Source organism: Manis pentadactyla, chromosome 13, assembly GCF_030020395.1.
Source record: "Manis pentadactyla isolate mManPen7 chromosome 13, mManPen7.hap1, whole genome shotgun sequence".
Taxonomy (NCBI): Eukaryota; Metazoa; Chordata; class Mammalia; order Pholidota; family Manidae; genus Manis; species Manis pentadactyla.
Window position 1 is genome coordinate 98,772,096 of NC_080031.1, and position 12,178 is coordinate 98,784,273.

General features: G+C 43.5%; 1 protein-coding gene across 5 annotated transcripts in view; it reads right to left on the reverse strand.

The window, feature by feature from the left end:
- Window positions 1-12,178, reverse strand: part of KLHL3 (kelch like family member 3) — a 133,825-nt gene that overhangs the window by 108,261 nt on the left and 13,386 nt on the right. For 2 of the 5 annotated variants that reach the window (XM_057490904.1, XM_057490903.1), the window contains exon 1: window positions 10,745-10,915. The exons of 1 other annotated variant lie outside the window; for it this stretch is intronic. In XM_057490904.1, coding sequence (XP_057346887.1) covers window positions 10,745-10,881 — 137 coding nt within the window. In that variant the 5' untranslated portion in view covers window positions 10,882-10,915. Of the gene's footprint in view, window positions 1-2,468; window positions 3,009-3,058; window positions 3,312-10,744; window positions 10,916-12,178 lie in introns of those variants that run through there. 2 more of the 5 variants (XM_036897639.2, XM_036897631.2) reach the window with 2 other exon arrangements.

Here is a 12,178-nt window from a genome sequence, read left to right on the forward strand (position 1 = left end):
ATAAAACAAGGCTACTTACCCCTGTGCTCCCCGACCTCAAAGCATTCCAGGGGGTCAATGACCCATGCTGAGATAATAAGGCCGATATCCAAAGATGAACCTATTGGCCAAGTGTTTCAATCTCCTCTCTCACTTTCTTTGTAGTTATTAGAGCTTCGCACAGAAGTTATGGGTTAATCAGCAAATGATTATGCAGCACCTACTATGTGTACAGCCACACAGCAGTCAGCGAAGAGTATTCAGAGGTACAGGCACGTCCTTGCCCTTGAGGACCTGTCTCTGAGTTTGGGGACTTGTAAGAGACACAAAAGCAGAGAAAGATCTGGCGGGTAGGCCTATTATTCAGTACCCAACTATGAGATACAAGCTACAGGTATTGGAATAATTCAGAAGAACGTCAGCTGGGACTAGGAAAGCTGACGTTTCCAAGACAAAATGAGATTTTAAAACAGCCTTGCTAGATGGGTAACAATTGGAAAAAAAAGGAAGAGAAAGGGATTGCAGGCAAAAGGAGCTACAGTCCTGGGGCCGGATGGAGTGGCATCCGGTGGGTGACCACGAGAGACCAGCAGATCTGCTGGTGAGGATGTAGATGAGCAGTGGGCATGGGGGTGGGGGGCAGACTCCAGAAGACCTCAGTGCCTGGCGTGATACGCTGGACTGGTGTGGAAACAAAAGGTAGTGAGCTGGGTGACTTGGTAAATTCTGGAAGCCGCCCCATTTGGATTTCTTGCCTACTATCTGCCTCCAGTAGGGAAAAGCAAAAGGACATTGCAAAAACCAGGTCACAAAGCCCAAGACATCGGCCATCCCCGCTGAGAGGCACCAGCATCTGGAAGAACAAGGATCTCATAGGGGGCAAAGACTCATTAAATTTCTGAACACAGAACTGGGAGCAGTAGATGCCCAAAAATGCTTGGGAAGCAGTATTTTGATCAACTGCTGCTAGTCTCACACAGCCCTTCCAGCCCCAAGATGGCACAAGTCAAGCAAACAGGCCTGGTCTGGAATCTCTAAACCTCCAACCACATCACCCTGCCCTACTTCTGGCTACCAGTCCGACAGGAGAAGGTAAGGACACTGCCCACCTCTGCCCCACACCTAGGAGATAGGCCTCCCGATGTTCTGTTGCTCAGCAGGCCGCAGGGAGTCCAACACTAAGTTCCTGTTGTTCAAGACACGGGGAGAGGCCATCCCAGACCCTTCCTGTGGGGGCCACACCAAGAAGCACAGTCCCTGGGGCCTCTTCAGACAAGAAGACACCCAAGAAGCATGCCACAGAGTACAGAGATGTTGAATGGCATCACCCTGCCCCATGAGATGCAGGAGTTGGGACGATCCATGCAGAGGAAGGTGCTTACCAAGGTGCTCTCCACACAGTGCTGATTTAGCTGGACCTGCTGTCCTTTAACCAGCTGTCTGCATAAACTGGCAGCTCAGAGCAGCAGCCCCCCATCATGGTGCACTGCCAGGGCCTGACCCCACCCCCGCCCCGCTATCTTCTCACCTCAGGGAAAATGGCAAGCCTTTTTGTCTACCAGCTGCAGTCCGAGAGAATGAAGATGCTGGCACAACAGGAGGAGACGTTTTAGCACAGACAGAAGAATGACCCACCCCTGCACTGCACTGTGCACCTTCACAGTGGAAGAGTCAGATCCTCAAACAATTGTTTAAGATTTATATGCATGTGCCTGCCAGGATATATACCCTGGCTAGTTAGATCCTTCTCAACAGAGGTACTTAAGTTCCCTTCGGTTGATCCCTTTTCATAAGAAACCCCTGGGAAGGAGCAAGAGTTCCTCCACAGCACACACCACGCACTTTGCAGCGTCATTCACAAACTTTTCAATGCAAATGAAAGTCAGTTCAGAGCAAGTGTCATCTGAATGGGTTTCTCTCCTACTTACTTGAACTTGTCTGTATACAGGCATGTGTGTGTGCTTGTGTTCCACACACACATGCACACACACACACACACACACACACACACACACTCACATTTAGGAAAGACATCAGCGTGTCATGCAAGCTGAAGATTTGAACACTTCAATGTGAAAATGCAAGCACTCTACGCCAGGCCAGCTCTGCTATGACATCAAACCGCCCCCCACCAAAGAAAAACCACCTTGGGAAAATAGCCAGGAAAGGGAAACGCCTCCTTGAAACAGCCTGAGAAAGGCAATCCTGATTCAGCCCATGCTGAAACTACTCCCCAACACCAGCCAGGAAGTCCCTGGTGCTCGCTGCCCGGCAAACCTTCGCGGAAGCGAGATCTCTGGAGAAAGGGGCTTCCCTTTTCTGACCCTGCCACCCACTGGGATCCATCAGTGTCCAGGTCTTCCGACCCTGCTTAGCCAACGTGAACACAAAAGCTGGTGGCTGCACCGCAAACACACATCCACTTACACACACACACACACACACACACACACACACACACACACACACCACGCACTATGTATACATACCTTTCACCTTCCATTGTGCGAGGCCCAGCCAGGAGTGGCAGCCGCTGAACTGAGCACGCACACGCACCTAGGGATCCTAGCTCTGTTCTCTGTTCTCCCAGCCAACCGGTGGGAGATCTGATCAGCAGCAGTGATTCAGCATGGCTGCAAATGAAGCCTCCTCCCTCTCGATCCTCCTTCCTCTGACTTACTCGCAGCAGCTTCTACCGCAGAAGCAGCAGAAAATGTCTTACCCAGAGCTCCCTGCAGCCCTTTCAGCTGCTCAACGCAGCAACCCACTTGCCCCCCCTCCCCCGCAGGCTTGCTGCTCCTCCGTCTCCTAGGAACAGCCCAGCTCCTGAGGCCCAAGTGCGCTGCCACCTCTCCAGCGGCCTCCACATCTGGCCAGGCATCCCCGGCCCAGGTGGCTGGCCCACCCCAGGGGCTCCTGCCTCCTCTGCCTAGACTGCAGAGGCGCAAGCAGTTCCTCAGTAGCCCAAGAAATACCGGCCCCCACCTCCTCCCCTGCCCCCATAGGCTGAGTCTTGTCAGCCTGGCCAGATTGCTGGACTGAGGAGGCCCCTCTGTGGCTTGTAGTGGAGTTTATCCACCTGGGGAAATTGGCTTGTAGGTCCTAGCTCATGTTCCAGTTCCTCTTCCCAAAATCTACAATAGCTCTGAGCATCTGACAGATGGAGAAAAGTCAAGGGGAAAGAGCTTGATAGAACTGAGAATGCAGAGATAAACTAGGAAAAGAGAACTGGTAGAAAAAGGGAAACTGAAACAAACCCTACGTTACTGTAAGAAGCCAAAGACTATTGCAATAAAGCCATCGTGACGAATACTGCATACAGTTATTTCCCTAGGCCATACTGAAAAACCACAAGTTTCACAGCACAATCCTAAAGTATCTTTCTAAAGTCTGTCGTATTGAAATTTGACTTAACCTGTGGCTCCAACTAGTTCGTTTCTCACTGAACCCCATCTCCAGCCAAAGATCTCTCACCCTAGGGGCGGAGCCTCAATTTAGACTAACTTAACTCTAAAGCATAATCTTGGAGAGGCAGAAAGCCAGTCCGTGTCTCCTAGCCATGGCCAAGAGGATTAGAGGTCACTGGGGCAATTGCCTGGTGATTGATTACACACAAAAACGGGTCCAGAAGCTTCCTGGTGCCGTGAGGAACGAACCACACAGGGGCATCTCTGTTCTGGAACTGACTGTACCACCCCTGTTTCAGGATCCGCACTCCCACTGGCCTTTTCCCCAGTCTGGACCTTCGTCCCTCATCCTGTGATAGGGTCAGATTAGATGATCTCTAGAGTCCGTTTCAGCTCTAAAATCATGAGCTACGATTTAAAAATGTTTTAAATGTTCCATTTTTCTTCTCATTAGAATAATATCTAAGGTTGTTTAAGAAGAAATTTTTACTGGACTCTAATGTTTTATAGGGGGTGCCCTGTTATCAGGGAGGGTAACAAGATGTATGTGAAATCCCAAGAGACATTCAGCAATCTATTATTGTTATAATTTTGACCTGTTAAGTTTCTTCACTGCTACAAAGCTCTGAAACCATAGAAGGGAAGGTGGGACACTGAGGTAATAAATACTTAAGATTAACTTAAACTTTATATAGCCTCCTGAGCTCAAACTGGCTAGGGTGGTATTCTCAAAGATTACCTCCCCTGGCTTACCAGTGCCCTCGTAGATGAAGCCATGACCCAAATTCACTTGTTCTCAAGTGAGAAGAGCCTGCGTTATTTTGTTTACATTTACAGCCCCCATCACTACCCCTTCCTTTAACAACAGTACCCCTCGTATCTCCTCCTGTCCCTTCCTCCTCTGATCAGCCTTGTGGCTCTGCTCCGGATATTTCCTCTTGAGGTGAATCATAGGGACCAAGAGAAACTGAACATCACAAACAAGGAAACCAAATCCCAGAATCCAAAGTGCAGATATCCGGCAGGAAAACAACTGGGTGATTCATAGAAGGGATGTGAGAATAGGATGAGTCTCTCTTTCATGGGTTCATACCCTCATTATTCCCATTCACCCAACAGGAAAGGGAGGAAATGTCACATCTAACAAACCAGAGAGAAAAGATCAGAAAAGGAAATACTTAAGGGCTTAGCATGCTCAGGCTTCATTTGGGAGCCAAGATAAAAATTTTACAGCATGCTCTTCACAACCCACTTCTGCTGTGCTGACCAATGTCACTACAATGTACGTGTGGAAACCATACCAGTACCACCTGCACACCGTATTCACCACTCGCTGTATCCATGAAAGGTACACAGAACAGAGAACACTCAGAGATCATCATCTAGCAAAACCAGAGTCAGAGCTAAGCCAAGAGTCAACGTCTCCAGAATCAAGGCCCAAAGTTCCTACCTGGATCCTCTCCAATTTCAGAGCTACATTTCACATTTTCTATCTTACCACCCAGATGTTCTCTGGACCAAAGCCTTCACTTGTTTCTTTAGGCAAATTTTCCTGACTGGACTGCAGGTTCAGAATAATTGCTCCTGGATTCCCACAGTAGAGGAAAACCAATGGAGCCACACACTGGTGTCCGCCTGGGGGGAGGCGCCGTCCTTGGAACGGCCAGCAAAGCGCCTCGCCCCTTCCCAGCCCCGCTTCCCATACCTGAGGCGTCCGCAGCTTACCAGCAGCACCCAGTGACCCCACCTCTCCAGCCCAAAGAAAGTCACCCAGCCGTAGACACCAACTTTGTCCAGAATCCTTCAGTGTTACATGGCTCAGGAAGAAACCATGTTAGGAAAAGAAACTTTTCTTTTTAACTGAGTTTGGTCTAAAAAGTTCTCTTCTCCGTATTTCATCTCTCCACAGGGAAGCAGTACAGCATAGCCTGTGTGGAGCCAGGCCAATCATTCTCCCTTTTAGGTGTCTTTTTTCCTTTTCTCACTCTGATCCTCCTTCTTTAGGACTTTTTCTCACATTTGCAGGCACCGTAACACCGTACGGTTCCGAGGCACAGTTCCCACACCTAGCTATGCATCAGAACCACCTGCCCAGCTGGTTAAAAGTATAGGCATCAGGGAATCAAAAGGCACAAGGAAACTTTTTTTTTTGCTATCATTAATGTACAATTACATGAGCAACATTATGGTTAGCAGACTCCCCCTATTATCAAGTCCCCCCCGCACACCCCATTGCAGTCACTGCCCATCAGCATAGTAAGATGCTATACAGTCACTACTTGTCTTTTCTGTGTTATACGGCCTTTCCCATGTCCTCCCCACTACATTATGTATGCTAATCATAATGCCGTTTTCCCCCTTATCCCTCCCTTCCCACCCATCCTCTCCAGTCCCCTCCCCTTTGGTAACTGTTAGTCCATTCTTGGGTTCTGTGAATCTGCTACTGTTTTGTTCCTTCAGTTTTTCTTTGTTCTTATACTCCACAGATTAGTGAAATCATTTAATACTTATCTTTCTCTGCCTGGCTTATTTCACTGTGCATAATACCCTCTGGCTCCATCCATGTTGTTGCAAATGGTAGGATTTGTTTTCTTCTTGTGGCTGAATAATATTCCATTGTGTATATGTACTACCTCTTTATCCATTCATCTACTGATGGACACTTAGGTTGCTTCCATTTCTTGGCTATTGTAAATAGTGCTGCGATAAACACAGGTGCATATGTCTTTTTCAAACTGGGCTTCGGCATTCTAGAAGTGGAATTCCTGGGTCAAATGGTATTTCTATTTTGAGTTTTCTGAGGAACCTTCATACTGCTTTCCACAATGGTTGAACTAATTTACATTCCCACCAGCAGTGTAGGAGGGTTCCCCTTTCTCCACATCCTTGCCATTTGTTGTTGTTTGACTTTGGGATGGTGGCCATGCTAACTGGTGTGAGGTGGTATCTCATTGTGGTTTTAATTTGCATTTCTCTCATGATTAGCGATGTGGAGCATCTTTTCATGTGTCTGTTGGCCATCTGAATTTCTTTGGAGAAGTGTCTGTTCAGCTCCTCTGCCCATTTTTTAGTTGGATTATTTGCTTTTTGTTTGTTGAGGTGCGTGAACTCTTTATATAATTTGGATGTCAACCCCTTATCGGATCTATCATTTATGAATATATTCTCCCATACTGTAGGATGCCTTTTTGTTCTCCTGATGGTGTCCTTTGCTGTACAGAAGCTTTTTACTTTGATATAGTCCCACTTGTTCATTTTTGCTTTTGTCTCCACAAGGAAACTTTTTTAGGTTATGGAAACATTCCACATCTTGACTGTAGTGATACTCACATGATTGTATACAACTCCCACATTTCATGAAATTCCTGGACACTTAAAATGGGTGAATTTTATTTTATGAAAATTATACCTCATTAAATCTGAGAAAATGAAAACCCTGAAGAGCCAGACTCCACCTCGTACCTGTACAATTAGGGCCCATGGAGCAGGGATTTTAATGAACTTCAAGGATGACTCTACAGCACAGCTAAACGCGAAGACCACTTAGAACAGTACACAGAGCCCTGACTATTAGAATCAGCCAGACCAGGGTCCAAATGACTTACCAGAAGCATTGCCCTAAGCAAGTTATTTTACAAGTCTCAATTTTCTCAAGTGTAAAAAGGAGATAACAATAGGACCTATCTCCCAGGAATGTTAGGTTTCAAAGTGAAAGTACATAAAGCACTTGGCCAAGAGCCTGGCCTGTAATAAGCACTCAGTAACCATTAGCGGCTATTATTTTCATTGCCTGTGCCAATGCTACCAAACTGTAGCTTCATGCATCCTTAGAAGAACCACCACGGTCCTTTGTGCCAAGAAGCACAGCCCTGGGCCTCTCCTGGAGCCATTTCCACATCGCCAGTGGTCACCATTACCAACAGGCCACCGAGGACTAGCCAAGACCAGGGCTAAAGTAAGGCCCACCCGTATTTGTGTCACCAAAGCTTCCCCTCAGATTCTGAACCACTTGATGCGTTGACTCCCCCTATAGCTGCTTAGAGTGGTGCCCCCTGGAAGCCAGGCCAAAACTGAAAAGGAACTTGAGGCCCCAAAAAAGTCAAAAGGTACACAGAGCAGCACCTTACCCAGAGTTACGCCCGGCTTCCCTCAGTACTCCATTAAGGGTGTAAGAATCCACGCTCTGGTTTCAAGAGCATACCAACCCACGGCACTGGGTCACACTTTAAAGCTTATAAAGTGTCTCACACCCCTCAACTCCTTTGATTTAAGATAACATGCCCTGAAAAACAGTAACAGCTTCTGCTCCTTGACTATTTACTCTAGGCCAGACTCTGTACTCAAACTTTGCACGTACCCCTCGTGTAATCCTCACAACCACCCTGTGAGAAGAGACTATTACCCCTGTTTTGAATGTGAGATATATAGAAACACAACAGATTGTTGTGCATTCATTTTGTATCCTGCAACTTTACTTAATTCATTTATTAGTTCTAATAATTTTTTGATGGCGTGTTTAGGGTTTTCTATATATAAATGTCATCTGGAAATAGGGTTAACTTTACTTCTTCCTTCCTGATTTGGATGGATTTTATTTTTTTCTTGCCTAATTGCTCTGGCTTTTAGGACTTCCAATACTGTGTTGAATAAAAGTGGCAAGAGTGGGCATCCTTCTCCTGTTCCTGATCTTAGAAGAAAAGCTTTCAGCTTTTCACTACTCAGTATTATGTTGGCTGTGGGCTTACTGTATATGATCTTAATTATGCTGAAGTAGGTTCCCTCTATACCCATTTTGTTAGGAGTTTTTATCATAAATGGATTTTGAATTTTGTAAAGTTCTTTTTCTGCATCTATGAGATGATCATATGATTTTTAACGTTCATTTTGTCAATGTGCTATATCAGATTGACTGATTTGTGGATATTGAGCCATCCTTACCACCCTGGAATAAATTCCACTCAATAATGATGTATGATACTTCTAATGTATTGTTGAATTCAGTTTGCTAACATCTGTTGAGGATTTTTGCTTCTATATTCATCAGGGATACTGGCCTATAATTTTCTTTTCTTGTGGCGTCCTTGTCTGATTTTGGTAGTAGGGTAACACTGATCTCATAAAATGAGTTTGGAAGAGTTCCCTCCCCTGTTAAAACTAATAAACAATTTCAGTAAAGATGCAGGATACAAAATCAATATACAAAAATCTGTCGCATTTCTATATAATAGCAAACTACCAGGAAGAGAAATAAAGAAAACTATCCCAGTTACAACTGCATAAAGGAAACCCTAGGAATAAATTCAACTAAGTATGGGAAAGACCTGTATATTGAAAACTACAAGACATTAATGAAAGTAATTCAACTAGGCACAAATAAATAGAAAGATATTCCCTGCTCAAGGATTAGACGAGTCAACAAAATATCCAAACTACCCAAAGCAATCTATAAAGTCAACACAATCCCTATAAAAATTCTTTTCAAAGAAAAAGAATAATCTTAAAATTTGTATGGAAATACAAAAAACCCTAAAGAGTCAAAGCAATCTTGAGAAAGAAGAACAAAGCTGGAGGCACCATGCTCCCTGGCTTCAAACTATATTACAAAGCTATGGTAATTAAAACAGTAATGGTGTTGCCCTAAAAACAGACACATAAATCAAAAGACCAGAATAGAGACCCCTGAAATAAATACATGCATATATGGTCAATTACTTTACAACAAAGGAGCCACAAATGGACAATGGGGAAAAGACAGTCTCTTCAAAAAAATGGGAAAACTGGACAGCCACATGCCAAAGAATGAAACCGGATCACCATCTTTTACCATATACAAAAAAAGTAATCTGAAATGGATTAAAGACTTAAACATAAGACCTGAAACCATAAAACTCCTAGAAGAAAACACAGGAAATTAGCTCCTGACCTAGGTCTTAGCAGAGATTATTTTAACCTCACACCAAAAGGCAGCAAAAGCAAAAATAAATAAATGGGACTAAATCATATTAAAAAGCTTCTGCACAGCAAAGGAAACCATCAAGAAAAGGAAAAGGCAATGTAATGAATGGGAGAAAATATATACAAATCACATATCTGATAGGGGGCCAATATCCAAAATGTATAAGGAACTCATACAACTCAACAGCAAAAAAAAAAAAAAAGTCTGATTAAAAAATGGGCAGATGATCTAGACATTTTTCCAAAGAAGACTTACAGCTGGTTAACAGGTATATGAGAAGATGCTCATCATTAATCATCATGGACATGTGAATCAAAACCACAGTGAATGCTATCACCTCACACCTGTTAAGAATGACTGTTATCAAAAAGACAAGAAATAACAAGTGTTAGTAAGGATGTGAAGAAAAGGGAACCCCCATGCACTGTTGGTGGGAATGTAAACTGGTACAGCCATTACGGAAAACAGTATGGAGTTTCCTCAAAAAACTAAAAATAGAACTAATATATGATCCAACAATTCCACTTCTGGGTGTGTATCCAAAGAAAATGAAAACACTAACTCAAGAAGATATACGTACCCCCCATGTTCACTGAAGCATTTTTTACAATAGCAAAGACATGGAAACAACCTAAGTGTCAAGTGGATGAATGGATAAAGAAATTGTAGGGTGTGTGTGTGTGTGTGTGTGTGTGTGTGTGTGTGTGTGTGTGTGTGTATAAAATGTAATTTAATATTATTCATCCATAAAAAATAATGAAGTCTTGCCATTTGCAACAACGTGGTTGGACCTTGAGGGCCCTATGCTAAGTGAAATAAGTCATATGGAGAAAGACAAATATCATTTGATCTCTCTTATACGTGGAATCTAAAAAAAAAAAATTTAAGAAAACAAACTCAGAGAAAACATTACTGACTGCCAGAGGCGGAGGGTGAGGGAAGGGAGAAAATAGATGAAGAGGGCCATAAGGTAAAAAAAAAACCATACTTTCAAAAGTAATCCAATAAATACATGCTCTATCAGAACATAAACAAATAAGAGGAAACTGAGTTTCTGAGAGTTAAATGACCACAGCCCCATAGGCTTGAACCAAGGGCTGCCTAACCTCAGGGCCCTCTATTAACTACTGGCATGGCAGGCCTCTCTTACTGCCTATATTTTAGAGATAAGCCTGAGAGAGAAAGCAATTGACTCAAGATCACCCAGTGAGCTGGGAGCCAGGGTGGGTGTGGAACCCCTGACACTTAGATGCCTGGCCTAACGCCACTTTTCCACCTTACCTGTAGATGGAAAACAGCATTTGAACCCCTAAAGATATTAATACAGGCTGGCATACAAAGCCTCCAAACACGTTCTATTATAAAGTCCTTCCCCCTGGATCCCTCCAGTCCGTTAACTTACCAACCAGACCTTGCCAAAGATTGCTCTTGGGGAGCACTGGAGCACCAGCTGAACCCCGAATGAGTCAGAAGAGAAAGCCAGACCAAATAAAACAGCAAGGCGGGTGCTCCACACAAGAGAGTACATGGCACACTCATCTTACAGGGTCTTCTAACAATTCCTTCCCCTGCCTGAAATCTTCAACCTGGAACTGGTGCCCTCTGTTGGTCAATATGTGCACCTCTACCTTACAAACGTGAAACATTATTACATCAATGGCTTAGGATGGGGGAAAAAATCGGCTTCCTTAACAAAACATTCTATTCAAGAATGAGCATTAATTCCTACTTACAATTTTTTCAAGGTACTTGCAGCTTAAATTGACTGTAGTCTATCCTCTTATCTGCTGCCCCTGTCTCACCTGAGTACAAAGAAAACCGGAATGTTTTACATGAAAAGGTAAAATACAGATGAGACATAGCCCCAAACTCCAGAATACGGTGATGTGTATGTGGATGAGGACAGGCCAGCATGTTTAGCAGGTAGAGAGAACTGAGGCAAGCACGTGCTTCAAGTAATATAAAATCTATGAGCAAATATGGTCAAATATCTGGTCACTCTCTACCTTCATACAAGTGCATGCTTATAATTCAATCTCACTGAATATCTTACACTGGCTACTCAATGGGCTGTACCAGGGAGTTACAAAATAAATCCTTCACGAATAGAATGCCAAAGAGTTTACAAGTTGGTTGGGGAAATTACACATGGACACGTGACAAATGGTAAAAACAAGAAACTCAAAAGAAGTACAGAAAAGGTACCATAGGACATCAGTGAAGAGGAGACAATTTCCAGCTTGGGAAAGGAGAGAGCAGAACACAAGGAGCAGAAATAAAGTTGTGAATTTAGTAAATAATTCTGAGGAGCTTCAAAAAGGGCATTCATAATTACAAATAGTTTCAATTCGGTAATTTGAATTTCTCAGGACTTCATTTAAATTTTTAAAAAGTAATTTAGGTTTATTTAATCCCACAACTTTAATATATTTATATATGTCACATTAAATAATACATTATTCACATTTTATTATAATTTTTGCAATACAATGTACATAAAATTTACCATTTTAACCATTTTTAGGTGCCCAATTCAGTGGCATTAAGTACATTCACAATCCTGTGCAACCACCACCACTATTCATCTCCAGAATTTTTTTCGAAATCAAAGAAACTCTGCACCCATTAAACAGTAACCCTACTCTCTCCTCCTCCAGCCCCTTCTACTTTGTCTCTATGAATTTGACCACTCTAGGTATCTCATATAAATGGATCATACAATATTTGCTCTTTTGTGTATGGCTTTGTTCACTTAGCATAATATTTCCAAGGTTCATCCATGTGTCAGAATTTCATTCCTTTTTACAACTGAATAATATTCCATATGTATAGACTA